Below are 17426 nucleotides of genomic sequence, written 5' to 3'. Positions count from 1 at the left end.
ATGGTCCACAAGGATCAAACAATCAGGAGGCTTAAATGATAGGTCTTATTTGCACAACCTAAGACATGAATAAAAACCTTAACCAAAATATTATAGGTCTACCAATTGGAATAATAACTATTCTCATGTTTTAAACAAATTTGTTGTTATAGATGCATACATCATCGATGGCTACTTGTGGTGTTCACCAATCATTTATCTTTCATATTATACTCCATAACATATATTTGCCTGAAAGACTGCATATCCAGTACTGTTTGAATTAGTGTTTAGACCCAAGGATATTATTGAACTATTGATGATAAAATTTATACTTTAATTATTCTACTAACTAGTTGGTTTACTCTGAAACCCTATTACCCAACCTGTCAAGGAAATCGATGTCAAAGAAAAAAGAGCGAGTCAAACATGGACTTGGTTTTAAAATTTTAAAAAATAAAGTTTATAGATCATGAGGCTAGAACCTTTATCTTTAAATTTTAGAATTAGACCCTTACCATTTCATATTTTTTTTTCTTTAGACCTTGTATAGAATGAATATTTAACAAATTATTTTATATGATAGTACCAAAAGACTCAATGGTATAATCAATAATCCCCTAATTAAACTAATAATTTCATTTATCGTTATTTGAGGTTGTTTTTAATAACCATAGAAAAAAAAAAAACCAGAAATTAATCTACCAAAATAAATCTAGAAGAAATCGATACTAGTCCAATGAGAAACAAAAAGATGTGGGTATTTTTTTCATTTAGATAAAGTTAGTAATATGCAATAGGCATGCAGTTAATCAGGTGAGTTGAATTAGAATGTTTCGAACTTTTTTTTTTTGCGATATCAATAAATCATTAAGATCATTCTCATATTAACCTTGTATATTAAAAAAATTCTTCTAAATACTACTCTAAAATTTGAATTATATAAAGTTTTAAAAAAGTATATATACTTCTTTTAACTATTATGAAACTCCAAAATAGAGACTAATATAGGATACTCATTTAACTAACAATGTTTATGTTTTAAGAAAAAAGGATAGAAAAAGAGGGTCATTTTAGGGTCTCTCAGTATGTTTTGCATGCTCGTGTGAAAACTATAATTTTTGTTGAGATGGGCATTTTGCGCTTTCGATGCATTATCATCCAACTTAAATAACCTTTTAGGGCCTCACGATAAGCATCTATATGCCTGTATGAAAACCATAACTTTTATTGATTAGGATATTTTAGAAAGTTTTTGCTCGAAGACTTATCGATAATCATATGGTACCCTTTCAAGGCCTCACGATATGATTTTCCATCCCAATACGGAAACCATAACTTTTTGTCGAAATAGGTATTTTGGTAATATTGCCCTGTAAACGCCTTACCTGGTAATATAAGGCATATTTTAGGGCCTCACGATATGTTCTTACAAGCCTAAGCCAAAAACAAACTTTTTTCGAAATTGGTACTTGGTAATTTTACGCTTTCAACCTCATACTAGCCACCTAACGCACATTTTAGGGCCTCATGGTATATTTTTCCATGCCCACACAAAAACCATAACTTTTTTTTACATAGGTATTTTGATAATTTTACAATATTGATGCCCTTCCGACCTACCTAAGGCACATTTTGGATCCTCATGGTATGTTTTTGTATGCACATGTAAAAATCATAATTTTTACTGAAATGGGTATTATGGTAATTTTACATTTTTGATGTCCTAATGGCCTATCTAAGGCACATCTTAGGGCCTCACCACATGCTTGTATGAAAACCATAAATTTTGTCGAGATGAGTATTTTGATAATTTTGTATTTTCAACGCCTTACTGGCTACCCTACGATAACTTTTGGGACCTTCTTGCATGTTTTTGCACACCTGTGTGAAAACCATAATTTTTATGGAAAAGGTTATTTTGATAATTTTTCATTTCAACATTCTACTGACAAATATAAAATACCTTTTATGGCCTTCTAGTATGTTTTTACATGCCCATTCGAAAACCATCACTTTGTCGAGATGGGTATTTTGGTAATTTTATGCTTTTGACGCCCTAATGGCTAACCTATGGTACCTTTTAGGAACTCTTGATATATTTTTGCATGTCCATAAAAAAACCATAACTTTTGTCAACATGGGTATTTTGGTAATTTTACACTTGTGACGCCTTATTGGCCAACCAAAGACATTTTTGGGACTCAAGGTATGTTTTTCCATACCATTGCAAAAGTCATGTCTTTTGTTGAAATGGGTATAATGGTACTTTTACACCTTTGACGCCCTAAGGGCAAACCTAAAGTACCTTTTGGGCCTTCTGTTATGTTTTTGCATGCCCATGTGAAAACCATAACTTTTATTGAAATTAATATTTTGGTAATTTTGCCTATTTGACGCCTTATAGGCCAACCTAAAGTAACTTTTAGAGCCTTTTGGTATGTTAGTACATAACCGAGCAAAAAAAAACTATAACTTTTTTCAAAAGGGTTATTTTGGTAATTTTGTGCATTTGACGCCCTCTCAACCAACCTTAGAAACATTTTAAGGACTTACAATATGTTTTTACATGCTTGAGCGAAAACCATAACTTTTTTCAAACACATTTATTTTGGTAATTTTGTTTTTTTAATACCCTACCGGCCAACCTAAAGCACATTTTAGATGCCTTGCGATATGTTTTTGCATGCGCGTGTGAAAATCATAACTTTGTCAGAACATATATTTTGGTAATTTTGTTATTTTAATGCTCTACAGGCCAACCCGAGCCATGTTTTGGGGCCTAATGGTATGTTTTTTCATGCCCGCATGATAAAACCATAACTTGTGTTGAAATGGGTATTGTGGTAACTTTGTGTTTTGAACGATATGCCGATAATGCAGAATTGTCCCTTATATTTCTAATTTGAGGTTCCAAGAAGGTTTGTAACTTATCCCAACAAGAACCTTGCCTTAAAGAACTAAAATTATATATATTTGATCACCTTTACCCTATGCCTATATCGAGACGCGAATAAGAAGTACAAGTCCATTTGAAGTTGATCAATCCTTTGAAGAGTTTGCAAGTTCAATCAAGAATTTTGTACGGGAATCATTCAACCATATAAAAAGAAATAAGCACACAACATGAATGGCAAAAGAGAAAGGTTGTTACTTTCATATAAAGTTGTTGGAAGCGAAAGAAAAAAAGCTTTAAAGTCTTAAGTAGGAGGCTTATAAAACATTCATTGTACCTATTGGTGATTCAATGACGAATTATCTTGAAAAAAGAAAGAATGATACGATCCAAAAAAGAGTTGAATAAGAAAATTTGGATTCTAATGAAATTGTGCATATTATCTAGTTTTACACTATCGAGCATAACTCTCAACCCGACATCAGACCGAACTTTTTAACCATGAGTTTTTAGACATATTTTTTTTCTCACGGAATTAAAATTTCAAGTCAATCCCAAGGCATCAAGATACAAGTAAGAAAATGCAATATGGATTTTGTTATTTGTTGCCTTTCAATTTATAAACTTCCAATTTGTAAAGGATTCTTTTCTTAATGATAGGATATTCACTAGTTAATTTTAGAACTTTTGCTGATTTTTGTTTTGGATAGGGTAAGTATATTAACCAAAAAGAAACAAAACAATAACAAAGGAGCAAACCCCACACAGCTCGGAAAGGTGGATAAAACCCACCTAACCTAAAGCAATAAACAAGAAAACAGAAAAATACCCCGGAGAGAGGCTAAGAGGATATGCCCTCAAAACATAAACAAGAAACAAATCAACAAGAAATGAAAATATCATCAGAACATCCCCATGAAATATGAAGTCATGTATTAGTATCCGAAGAGGCCATATTACAAAGAAGATTAACTTTAGAAACAATACAATGAACAATATCTCTATAAACAATCAAATTGTTGTGAGGAGCCACACCATAGAGCCATGCGTTTCTCTCCCTTCAAATATAGTGAATTGCAGTTGTTAATATCAATTTGGTTATCAAAGATCTTTTCTAAGTGTGGCAAGGATTCTTTCAATGTTCTAAAATCCTTTCCTTACAAGGATTTTTGAGCTAATTTTTTTTATTGTATAGTTTTATGCTAACAAGCATAAATTTTTATTCAATCATTAGATCAAACTGAAATTTTACAAGACGTTTCCAAATGTCTTATTTTATATCGTTGTAAAATTTCAGATTAATCCAACATCGAGAAGGCCTTGCAATAGAAGATATTGTGCGGGGTTTATATTAGTTTCCTAGTTAATTTAGGATTTTTTTTCTTCAATTTTATTTATAACTCTTTTATATTTTTTTTCAAAATTGTTTACGTGTTCACCTATTATAAATAGGGTTATTTATATTGTATTTAGTTTTTTAGCTTCCATCCATGATATTTTGAATAAACTTTTGTTTTGTATGATACAAGTAAACAAAGAATAATCAAACTTATCTTAGTATAACTGTCTTTGTGGCGTTCTTCTTTATACTTCCCGTTTGCGAATTGATATTCGTAGGGTGAGGGATTCTTATTTCAATAATGCTGGTGTCTTGGAACAGACTTTTATTGTGTCACACTCTTATCAAACCTGATTCTTTGGCTTTTCAAGATTTACCTTTCTTGCATATGGATTGCATGACCACGTGATCACAAGGTTTCACATCAAAAGTTAATCTTAATTTGACTTAATGGATCCAAACTTGATAAATAGGCCTTAACACATTAAAAGTCCAAAACAACCAAAATAATTAAATAAAACATAACCCAAATAATCCTTAAATGTTGCAACACTATGATAAACTAAAAGATAAATAAATAATAACCCAACTAATTAAAACAATCCTAAAGTTGAATTTTATAATGTGCTAGCAAAATTGAAGCTCAACTTCGAATGAATGGTTCCCTTTCTTCTTAATGAATTAGAAGGTCTACCATATATCAATAGAAAGATATGGATATCTATTTTCCAATAGATAAAAAATATCCTAAATAAATATGGAAAAATAATAAAAAAGTATTAATCTAAATAGAAAAAAATCCTGAATCAATTAGGAAAATAATACAATTCTCACACAGTAACTTCCAGACCTTATTTCAAGACTTTTTAATGTCTGATTGACCTAAAATCTTAAACGTATATAAAACAGGATATCCAAAATACTTTTGGTAAAATATCAGCCCAATCTAATTGTCATATTAAAAATTCTATTTGTTAACATAAAAATATAGAATAGAAAAAAAAAACTTAGTCTAAAACTGACTTCAACTTTCTAAATAAATATGAAAATCTTTATAATAGTTCATACTCTTTAGTCTCCTTGTAAAATATGAAAACTTCTAAAATATTATGCTCAAATATCCTTATAATATTATGATTAGTTGTTCAAATAAGATTATCGTTACGATATCAACTCTAAGCCCATATTATAAAAGGATGAGGCTATTCTTACTCTTGGATTAAGTTAATTATAAGCTGATTCATATGTGTCATAGCTTCCCTATCTTAAACAAATTTATTAAATGTCTTACTTGACTTCTTGCCCTTTTGCTTATGATTTATCCAATTGGTATCTCTAGTAGATATTTTGTGTTGGTAGGCTGGCATATATCACAGTCGGTAAATCGTCACCGATACGATAGTGTTTAAAAATTACAAAATATTTTTGCTGGGCATTGTGATGGGAAGAAACGACGTCGACGTCGTTTCTCTTACCGAAAAAAAGAAATGAACTGAAACCCCTGGTGGGTCTGTCTCAACTCCTCTCCGGGGGGCTGCCTTTATTCCTTCCGTTTTTCTTTCTTTCTGGGAAAACAAAATCACTGTCTTGACAGCTTGCTTGCTTGCTTCAGGCAGGCAGGCAGAGAGGGGGAGAGAGAGTTTTCTTGGCTGCTTACTGATTCGATTAGTAGATTAGATTCAAACACGCATCAAGGAGCAAGGTAAAGACAGTTTTTTTGCTTCAATATCTCCTTTTTATCTACTATATAAAGAAAGTAATCATTTTTTTTCTGTGTTGTTTAAGCAGCAGGCATGAGCCGTTCTCAAGGGTCCTCTTCATCCCTCAAGAGGAAGCGGCCAGGGTTGAGTTCTCCGTCTCAGTCACTCACCGATCACGAGCGCAAACTCTATGACGTGATCCGAAGCAAAAAGGATATGGGAATCTGGACTAGAGACATGAAGAAAGAAACCAACCTCCCTGACAACGTCGTCAACAAATCTCTCAAGGCCCTGCACGCCAAGAACTTGATCAAGGAGGTGGTCAACATCCAGAACAAAGGGAGGAAGCATTACATGGCTACAGAGTTCCAGCCCTCCAAAGAACTCACTGGAGGGTCCTGGTATGTTGCAGGGAGCCTTGATACGGACTTCATTAGGTCGTTGAGGATGTTTTGTGTGAAATACATAGCTGAGGAGAAGGTTGCTACGGTGGAGAAGGTGACGGAGCTGATCAGAGGGAATGGAGCCTTCGCTGTTGAGGTCACAAAACAGCAGGTTGAAGAGATTGTTAGGGCTTTGGTTTTGGATGATGAGGTTATGGAAGTGCAGAGTAATGGGATGGGGGAGTTCGGTTCTGTTCCGGTTGGGAATGTTTGCTATAAATGCGCCGGCAAGGGCCACGGCGGAGGCGTTAAAGCAATAATTGGGGCAATGGCTTCCATTCCTTGCGGAGTATGTCCAAGGATAAGTCTTTGCACACCTGATGGTGTTATCTCTCCAAGGACTTGTGTCTACTACACCAAGTGGCTGGATTTTTAATCATATGATGGTGTTTTTGCTGGACATATTTCTCTCTTGGCCTTGCATTTTAGATTATCCTCAACTTCACATTCTAATGTACACTATTAATATGTGTATATATTACCAAATTCACTGGGTCTTACAGAGTCCAATTTCTTCAAAATCTCAAGAACTTTAAAATAATTTATCCTTTATATAGGAAGAAGTACGGATTTATATCAACAAGAAGAGATCTAACCACTATTTCTTAAAAAGAACAACTTTGTGCACCTAGAGACGGATGTTTTGCCTCTCGATTTTGATCATCTCTAAGAAACTTCAGACCATGCAGTGATTGCTCGAGCAACTTCGTGCTTCAATTCCAGCATTTCTCTCCAACCAGTATAAATAATTAACTTGGAACAGTGACTGAGCATGTCATGTTGTGAAGAACTTCTTTAAGCAATACCTGATTGCTGCAAGTAATTCAAATACAACACAGAATAACTATTAGTAAGCTCAATTCCTCCCATAAGTAACTTGCTTCTCAACTAAAGCCAAAAAAAATGTCAAAAGAAAAACTTGTTCTTTCTTTTTCTTCCACAATGAAAAGAGTTTTTCAGGATCTGGATTATTACTATTGGTCATTATTTAGGAAAAAAACTCCATACAAATAAAAAAACATAGGCTGTTTGCTGGATTCCTTTATTTACATATTTTGTTACAATTTAGCTACTTCAATCATCAGAGATGGCATGAATTAAAATGACCAAAAGAACTCTTCCGATACAAGTAATTGATACCTCCCAACACAGAATTTTGCAACAAGAAAATGATTTTGAATTGCAGGATGACATCTCATTTTACACAAGAAAACAATGAGGAAGTATAAACAGCAGCCCTTTAAAATAAAGCTACCAACCTACCAGTAATTTCATGATGATTGTTGTTTTGAAAATAGATATCAATCAAGAATGGTCATACATGCATGCATGCACATATATAATAGAAAATCAATAGGCATGGAAATGAGTAGATACAATCTGAATTATAGAGCTGGCGAAAAGAAATCAAACACGCACAGATAAACAGAGAACAAGATGAGGGGATTTCAGATTAATAATAAAGCTGCTAGTATACTTACACAGAATCATCCCCCGTGCTCAGTTAAAATGTAGCCTTCATCTCTATACAAATTGAACAATGCAAGCACATCGGTCTTGTTGTTTACAACATCACTGAGCTTTGATCCCAGGTGCAGCCTCTGCTCACTATCAGCAGCTGCATACCTCTGCTCACTATCAGCAGCTGCATACCTCGCTCCTGAAGATGTTCTAACTTTGCTTTTTCCTGGACAGGAAAATCATGAACTACAGAGGAGAAAAATATAGAGCAACTCGCATTGCCCTTAGAGTTTATATTAAGAAATGGTACAGCTGGAAAAAATGGTTCTTCATCATTGACCTCTTTGACTGGAGGTGCTTGGCCACTGAGGAGATATTGGCTAAAAACTAAACCCGTTAAAGCAATGAAAAAAAGGGGTTTCTGTCATATAGCTTTGGAATACAATGAAGATGATTATGACAACAATCTTAAGAATCAAGAGTGAGTTCATGGGATTAGACAGCCATTTTGAAGATTTGCATGGAGGCTAACTGAAAGTGGCAGCAGATAGTTGTGTGAGCAAGTAAAGGTTCTATTTCATCAACTTGTTCTGTGGAGAAGAACAAAGAGAAAGCAAGTGAAAACATACCCAACTAATACCTGTCTACAGTTTACAATGTTCTATATCCTCTGACAAACTGAACTGAAACAAATCGATTTCCTCGGCATCATAATTAAATTACGATTATAAATAGTAACGGAAATTCTAAAAATATTGCATTCAAAGTGGCTTCAAGATTTCTTCTCTTTGTATCAACTCATTTCAATCGATGAAGTTACAAAGACATTATCAGGCACTCCCATTAGGGGACAAAAGAAAAGGAGAAGAGATTGATTACTTACACGATAGGGATTTATAGTCCTTAGTTGAATGGATTGACATGATTTCAGATTGCAAAACATGTGGATCGATGTCACCAAACTAAAAGAAGCAAGGGCAAGGGGTGTTGAGGAGATTGTGCAAGCCAACGCTATACCAAGCATTATACCAATAAACTTGCTCACCATTCCCTGAGCTTCACCCTTGGCAATTACCTACAGTTAATAATTGCTTTCAGGAACAAATCAAAGTGACTTTGGAATTACTAAGGTCAGAAAGAAAAGACATCTTGCACAAACACAGCTATTTACCAGCTGATAGAAAAGAGACATTTCCAAGCTTCCATAAAGCAACTTGCTATTTGAGAATAAGAAAAAACCAAAAGACAGTCTTAATTTTACCTCAGCAAAGTTTCTGAGCAGCAAAACCGGCATAAAAACAGCTCCTTGAAGCAGCCTGCAAATTACGAGCATCAACTTTAAGCAACTCTAAATTGTATTAGCATAATAAAAGCAGTTTGGCACCCAAACAAAAAACAAAGAAAATGTTATTAGGAAATAGATATGGCAATGCAACAGTAGATAGAAGTAGGAAATTGCCTGGATAAGAGCAGTAGCAAAGCATCCAGCTCCAGCAGTGGCACCAATGAAAACAAAAGGATGAGGAAAAGCAGGAGTTAACATTTCCAAACCAAAGGAAGCATTTTCCAAAAGGTCAGCAAACAGCCTTGATGCGGAACAATGAACAAAAAGACTTAAAGCATAAAAGAAAAGGCTAAGAATTGAAAGCAAAGGGAACAACGAACAAAAAGACTTAAAGCATAAAAGAAAAAAGCTAAGAATTGAAAGCAAAGGAAGAGAAGAATGGGGATTGAAGATATGCAAAATCTGAAATATTTTTAATTAATCATCAAAACTACCTTACAAAATGACAGAGAAACATATAAATAGAAAAACCCTAAAACATCTCACTATTGGGCTCAACCCATCAAATTAAACTGTTTAACATAAATAATTCCAAATAAATAAAATAAACAATGAGATGGGCTCAAATGAGCTCAGTCTCCCAACCAAAGAGTGACAGGTCGGGTCATCCTACGTTGTCTACATCCATATACCCGTGTAATTTGCGGCGTGGGTTTGGTGTTGGTGTCCCCACCAAGCCTCCAACCTTTAGGATGAACATCAAAATGTCATCCATATTTGGACAAAATGATTTTATTGAGATATACCCAATCCCATCCTTTCGCACCCATTTGATGGCCGCAGCCATTGGAATCACTCCTTTCCTCAAACCATCGGCGTAGAGCAACGCCTATCAAACCTAACAAATAAACATTAATCAAAACAACAAAAGCAAACTACATGGTACCAAAAAAACCTAAAGGGATTGTCTTGGTAGTTAAAGAAGGCATGTTCCTTTTATGGACTTTTAAGGTTCAAACCTTGGAGTCAACACCAAAGGAATTTATTAAATTCCTCTTAATGCAGCAAGCCTATGAAGGGGTGCAAGATCGCTAGAAGATAAGACTTAAATCGACACGTAAATTAGTTTAAAAATACCTCTTACCGTCTAAAAAAACTGCACATTACTACAAGCAGAAGCAGCAGAAGAATGACAAGGATAATAGATAGATACCTGGGTGGTAAGGACGCCACTAACTTGGCTTGCAATGCCTTGGACAGCTCGCCAAAGAGAATAATCCAAGTAATCAAAGGTAACACTATGAGGAAACCCTTGAGGAAGCATGAGACGTACAAACAGAGTTGTGCATACCATAACTCCTTAACAAAAAAACAGTGACGAAGAAGGTGATGTTGGAGACATGACAAACTCATCCTTAGAGAAATGAGGAACAAGCCTAGCCCAGTTGCTTCCGTTGATGTTGCATATCTGATTAAGTGGGAACCAACGTGGATAACATCCGGAGGTGCCTTGGTGATGGAAATGGCTAGCAGCCAAGTTCCCATCATGGTGTTTGCAGGTTATTGAGAAAATAGAAGAAAAGGGAGATAGAAGCAGAATTCCATGAATTCAGCTCAACATTCATTCATTGTGATTTTTCCATACTCACTCTGTGTTCTGTTACAAACTTTTAGCTGCAAAATAACAGTAGCACTTTCTTATTTTCCAGGAGTCCCCTAATATTGCTAAGATAGCCACAAGTGGCAATTCTTGTAACTAAAAGAAAAGATAAAATGATGCGGGTCATTTTTTAAATCTGTTCTTCTTCTTCTTTTATCTTCTCATTCATCCCATCTCCTAAATCAACCTGCAACAATTCCCCTTTCTTAAAAACACCCTTGTCCTCAAGGGTAAATTGAGGAAATCGAAAAAGGAGTTCATCCATATATTTAACAAATCATATCAAGTGCCTTTCTGATAAGTTTCTTCTTGCTTGTTTTTAAATTGTTGTGTTGTTAAGGCATTTCTCGTGAAACATTGAGCGGTAAAATGTCAGAATCAACAAGACCCATCAAAAAGTTCAAATATTTTGGCAAAAGCTCATCAGATTCATTTGAGATGAAGACTCAACCGACTAACATACAACTTCAGGTTGGCTTTATTAGAGTTATAATAACTCTCATATAGATCATGAGGAGCCTTTGGTGGAACAAACAAAACAGCCTCGAATTCAACATCTCTTTCTGCAGTGAAGTGACTCCATGTCAATGGCTTCTCTTCACCAAAATCCTTTGCTATAGTGGTAGAATTTTGTGTACTTCTCTTTTGTCACCTCCTTTGGATTTCTCAACCATAAAGCCTTAACATCATTCAAATTCCCCCACTCATAAGAAGTCTCAATTTTTTTGGTTTACCTCTAAATCCTTATCTTCACTTTTCTCAGATTCTCCTTCATCATCAGAAGAGCTGCTTTCAGTTGTTTCATCTTCATCACTAGACTCATCTTCATCTACAGGAACCTCCACGTCAACCTCTTTACTTGCCCACAAATAGATTGGGAAGTTGATGAATTCAGAATATTTCTTCACCAAATCTTTCAATTTACTCTCCTCCAAGTACTCTCCAGCTTCTTCCTTGAGATTACCTTGAGATGCAATCTAATCTCAGTTCCACGCCCCAGAGGCTTATTCCAAGTATCCTTAGAGATTGCAGTCCCAAAGGCTTATTCCAAGTATCCTTAGAGATTGCAAATGCTCTATCGGCCTTTGATTCCCATACATACTGTTCATCTTCTTTATGCTTGCTAATGAGTGTAAAATAGTTAGTAACAAGATATACAGATTAAAATTTCCCACTATGCTTGCAGCTTAACATTCCACTCTTTGCTTCAATAGTCTTCCCTATAATCTCAGACAATAATTTTGGTGTAGCGGTTAAGGAAGTTGATGAGAACCTCGTGATCACGTGGTCATGCAACCCATAACAAGATTGACAACGAATCTTGAAAAGCTGAAACAGGTCTGATAGGAGTGACACAATGAAAACTTATCCCAAGACACCAATATTATTGGAATATCAACCCCCACCCTACGAATAACAATTCGCAAACGAGAAGTCTAAGATACCACAAAGCTAGTTAATCTTCAAAAAGTCAATTTAGTTAGTTAGAGAATCAAAGAACACGAGAATCTTTCTCACACAAGTTGAATAAATTTGGCAGTAATAGTATTATCAATCTCAATATTTTGTTCTTACAAAGAGTATTTATACTCTTGAAAATAAAAACTCTAATGGATCTACCCTTGTGGGCTAAATTGACTCACTTACAAAACTTACTCAAAACCTATACTAATAAACCCGAATGTATGGACCCAAACAAGCTTTGGGTCATAGTCGAGAACTAATGATTAATTAAACCTAAACAAGCCTTGGGCCTCAGCTAATTAATCAAACTCAAGCCCAATACGAACTAAGCCCATTAGAAACAATGACAAGGCTCCTAACCCCATTAAATAGTCCAAATAAAAGCTCGAACAAAAATAAAATCCATGAGAATAAATTATTTTTGTTGCCGTGAGAGGAGAAGAAAACAAAACAAATATGAAACAAGGCTTTATATAAAGCCTTGTTGCCGCCATATTTGTCCTTGAAAACAAGAAAAACTTGTTGCCTCCTACTTTCTTATTTTGGAGAGGTTGTTGCCACTTTGTTTTCTCTTCAAGCATGGACTCTTTTAAATAACCCCCTGTAATCTCCCTTTGAATAAGAAAATCTTGTAAAATAAGAAAAAGAACAACAAAAAAATCTCAAACCTCTTGCCATAACATACATTCAATAATGGATACGGAATCCTTACAAACTATGGATAATAGTTGTTGCCATAAATGTCTCCTTGTTTGACATGGAATCTTTGTAGAATAGGTAAGCCAATAACTATCACATATGCATCCAAGAACATTAAAGAATCCTTGTATTGACTAGATCCATAATACACAAGGAAACAATGTTTCTTCAATTTTCACATATTCCTGACAGATTTCAATTCTAACTTCAAAATTCAAATTTCAAACAAGTCGTTCTTTCTTGTTTGGATGAATTAGCAGGCCCACCATATATCGCCAAAAAAGTATGAATGTCTATTTCCAACCTAATTGGAATCTTAGCAGAATTCCTTATGTAGCTTTAGATATAGTCCAAACAGTAGACAAAGGTCACGAAAGACATATTTGACAAGATTCGTCTAGTAACTTCGACCCTCTGAAATAATCTCTTTCCAAACTCCGATTGGCCTGAAATTTTAACCCATTGTAGAACAGAATTTTAACCCAAAAGAGCTAGATGAATTTTGACTAGTAAATTCACTGGGAAGCTGTGTCAGGCTGAGATCCTCCTCGCGCTGATCACCTTCCTCAGAAATCGTGGTCTGGACCTCAGTTGTGAGATTGCAAACCGACAATCTAAAAAGAATTATTAACACACCATACAAAGGAAAGAACACTCAAAGCATTATATAGGAACGAAAAGACATTTATGTGTGAAGGTCAGACCTGGACATCTGCTTGAAACAGTGCATTCAAAGTCTAGCTTCCTCTTAGTTCTAGGTATATGAGTCTATGTGGTAGACGACACAGCTGTAAAGAATGTTGGTGTCAGGATGTTTGGAGGTTGATGGCAACATCAGTTTAGGGGCTGAGTTTGTTGTAGCTGCTAAGGGTCCAAACGATCTGGATGGTTTATGTAAGATGATGTTCTATAAAAAAAAAAAATTAATAATAAATAAAAAGCAATCACCACCGTCAATTTTTTTTCTCTTGAATTACCATAATTAAACTGACTTGCACAGAGATGATTAAATATAATTGTTCATTCCAAACTTCTATTCCACATCGCATAAATGTGACTTGATGAAAAATAAATTTGATTCTAATGAATAAACTAATTAAAATTGAACTGTAGTTCAACCTAGCTGCCATGATCAAACATCTATGTTTTGATAACCTTCGCATGCTCATTTAATGTTAAACAAAAGAACCCTCATCATTCATAGATCATTACAATCCCATTTTAAAAGAGTCTTAGTACATATATATTAATCCAAACTTATGAAGCCATGTACATTAAATTAAATGGTGCTTTTCACACGTTGTCAAGAAAACTTGCTGAGCTATACATAGATTTATAATTTGGTTAATAGATTTGATTAAAATAAGAATGAAGGATGATTTTTTTAACTATGAATAACTGTATAGTCTTAAACTCCTATAAACAAAAAGTTGTTAGCTTGAATATCCTGAGCTGTTTTTAGTTATTGGCAAGGATTCATAAATCAATGGCCTACTTTCTTGAATAGTTTGCCCATTTCAACAAAACAACAAAGACTTTTGATATGAAAGAATTAAAAAAAGAAAGATGTGTTAGCATGTATAAACCATGCCAATTATGGACGTTCCTTGGTATGTATTGGATAAAAAAACAAATGTATTTGAAGACAAACATGATTGACTCACCACTCACTATCCTAAACGAATTCAATTGTTAGCACATGCTTTGAAAGTTAAAATGCAAAGAGAGTAAGGAAGAGACGGTAAGAATATGAAATATGATGCAATGCTTTTGTTGCTATCCATTCCTTTCCTTACACCTTTGAACTTCTAAGTGAATAAGATGTCTTCTGCGTGTTAATTTTTCTCATCAACAAAACAGTTCATGCCATACCATGCTATCTAATCGTTTGTGTTTGGTTATCAGCAATTAAGCTTGTTCCTCCAGTTCCCTATATAACTTTGGGGGTTCTTAAACTAATGGCAGCAAACATTGAATGACCCCCTCCTTCCCTCAATCAAAGAAATGGTAAAGAAATTAAAAAACAGAAACCAACCTGGATTAAACGACGCAGCAAGAACAACGCATATAAAAGCAGGAGCACCGGCTAATTCAAGGAGTCTACAAGTTGTGGGCTGACCACCTGTTAAGAAATCCCCTTGTCGTAAGGCTCCAGAAAATATAAGAACCAAACCAAACAGAAAGAAGATCGACACAAACCTGTTTGAGCTCGAACTGGATTCCCGAAACGCCAAAATAAAAGTCCAGAGAAATGCAGCACAAAAAACAAATGAATCTAAAAAGCAAGGCTGAAGCATCCAACAAAAGCATAGACTTTTTGGAACATGGAAGAACAAATCTCCAGATCCACAAACATTTACTGGGATAACACACGTAAAATACAAAATGTGCAAGCATTAAGAGAAGCAATAACTGGAAAAATCCAAATAAAACGAGAGGAACATGGAAAAAAACACTAATTTGGTTAGGAGAGGGTGTCAGATTTGAATCGTCCGTGTAACATAGACAAAAATTGAATATGAACGAATAATTTTGAAAGAGAGAGGCTTACCCCGTTGACATGGGCTATTGATTCCATTTTATTCTAACTCTCCAGTTCTTTAGCTAGCAAGGGCTATAAATTTCATTAATTTAACTATTTAATGTCTTTGGCTCCAATGTTATTTTCATTATCAACCCTATAACAATTAATACTTTTTTTATACTCGACATCCTCGTCTCCGGTATACAAGCATCGCCGGCACCACCATCATTGATGTTAGACGCGACTCCCTTGTCCTATTTTCTATCTGTCTGCTCGACGCCTCCATCTCATCTCTTTTTTGTCAGTTTGGCTTAGAAAGAGGATGTGGGTCGAACACCGCCAACACCATCACTTCTCCAACCAGTGACACAACAGAAAGGCATCCTCTCCGCCTCCGATGTGTCTCATTTCTCTCTTTCTTCTCTTGACTGTCATGTTCTTCTCTCTTCTCTTCCATCTTATACCTTTGTTCACTAAAACAAGGTGTTATATCTGAACCTTGTACTGAGTTTTTAATTTTTCTTTTTTGTAATTCAGATTTTTTAAAAACAATAATTTTTTTTTAATGTTATTAAATTATTTTAATATATTAATATTACAAAATAAATTTTTAAAAATAAAAAAAATATTATTTTAATATTTTTAAAAAATAAAAATTACTAAATTGCAAAACTCCCTTTCATCACCCATCTTTTTCTTTAGGTTGGTCGGGAAAAATAATTTAGAATTAGTGTTTTAGGAGTAAAAAGCAAAAGAAAGGGGGGAAATGTGATCAATGAAGTGAATTTAACACTCTCTTTTGTAATATAGGGTTATTTGGCTTCTTTTTTTTTTAATTATTATAGATTATTAAAGAAAACACTAAAAGCTATAACCGAAATATTGCATTCTCTCATATTTTAATATGGGTTTATTGTTTAAATTTTTTGTTTTTTATTTTATTTTTTAATTTTTTTATGCACAATCACATTCTTTTAGAGCCATATTAAAGGACATTAAAATTCAATTTATTAACTAAGAATAAAATAAAAAAATAAAAAACCAAAGTAAAAAATATGCCATAAATACATGATACTTTTAAAGTTATCACAAAGGTTTGTTGTGGTCCTCAAACTTTATAAATTACATCTGTGAAGCCCTGAAAATTTATAATTTAAATATGCGGATGTGTAAACTCTCATGTAAACATAAAATTAAAAGTGGAATGATTCAATGAGTGATAAAAATCAAGATAAGAAATAATAGATAAATAATGATATATAATGGAAAGGATGACCTCCATATAATGAATTTTGATTTCTAATTCATAAGGATAGAGAGACTGGTACCATGTTTGATGGATAAAATAATAAGAAAAATGATAAAATATTTCTAAGAAATAAGTGAGGTAATAAAGAATACATTATAATAAAGGATAGTGCAATGAAAAGGGTAGGACTGAAGGTGCAAGCACCGATTAAAAATCAGTGACGTTACTTTGAAATGGTAATAAGCCCGATAAATAAATAAAGGTGAAAATTTTAAAATGAATATATTCCAAAATAATAAAATGACCTTAAAGGTTTAGAAAGATAATTGATATGATTTTATGTGAAGATTGAACAATAAAATCTGAATTGTTGATGAAAAGCCATGAACTGACCAATTTTACATTAAAAAGCAGAGCTCTCAATCCAATCATTGGATTGGGATGCAATTTTGCATGAAATCTATTAATATATTTTCCTATCTTGGTTAAAGATCTCATCACAATCGGAGTTCGGTAAAAACTAGCAATTTAAGCAGAAACAAACCAGATAGTTTACATGAAAAATACAATAAAATACATAAAGTCATAAATGAGGGACAAATTTGTAATTAGAGGAAAATATGGCTTTAAAACAACAAAGAGGCCACCAGTTCAAAATAAAAAGTAAAGAGACAATAGAGAAAATTCAGCTAGAGAGAGAAATGTAGAATTTGAAGGAGCCAATAAT

At 34.0% G+C, this 17426-nt stretch overlaps 1 protein-coding gene, 1 long non-coding RNA gene and 1 pseudogene across 3 annotated transcripts; 1 reads left to right on the top strand and 2 right to left on the bottom strand.

The window, feature by feature from the left end:
* The first annotated feature begins 5639 nt into the window (after positions 1 to 5639).
* On the top strand, positions 5640 to 6855 carry LOC18096721 (uncharacterized). 2 transcript variants are annotated; one of them, XM_024597701.2, is made up of 2 exons: positions 5640 to 5916; positions 6006 to 6855. In XM_024597701.2, exon 2 carries the CDS (start codon positions 6008 to 6010, stop codon positions 6731 to 6733), a length of 726 nt encoding a protein of 241 aa, XP_024453469.2. In that variant the 5' UTR covers positions 5640 to 5916; positions 6006 to 6007; the 3' UTR covers positions 6734 to 6855. The 2 variants fall into 2 exon arrangements, with proteins under 2 accessions (XP_024453469.2, XP_024453468.2); XM_024597700.2 differs by having other exon boundaries at positions 5642 to 5916; positions 6003 to 6855.
* A 12-nt stretch (positions 6856 to 6867) lies between these two features.
* LOC18096720 (protein root UVB sensitive 1, chloroplastic-like) lies at positions 6868 to 11872 on the bottom strand (annotated as a pseudogene).
* Positions 11873 to 13547: 1675 nt separating this feature from the next.
* LOC18096718 (uncharacterized) lies at positions 13548 to 15945 on the bottom strand. The gene is made up of 3 exons (XR_008058763.1): positions 15126 to 15945; positions 14962 to 15048; positions 13548 to 13833 (listed from the first exon to the last, which is right to left on the bottom strand). It is a non-coding gene; the product is annotated as an uncharacterized LOC18096718 (long non-coding RNA).
* Positions 15946 to 17426: the final 1481 nt, after the last annotated feature.

The sequence above is a fragment of the Populus trichocarpa genome, chromosome 3, assembly GCF_000002775.5.
Source record: "Populus trichocarpa isolate Nisqually-1 chromosome 3, P.trichocarpa_v4.1, whole genome shotgun sequence".
In the NCBI taxonomy this organism is placed as follows: Eukaryota; Viridiplantae; Streptophyta; class Magnoliopsida; order Malpighiales; family Salicaceae; genus Populus; species Populus trichocarpa.
This window is presented reverse-complemented; position numbering and strand designations above follow the sequence as displayed.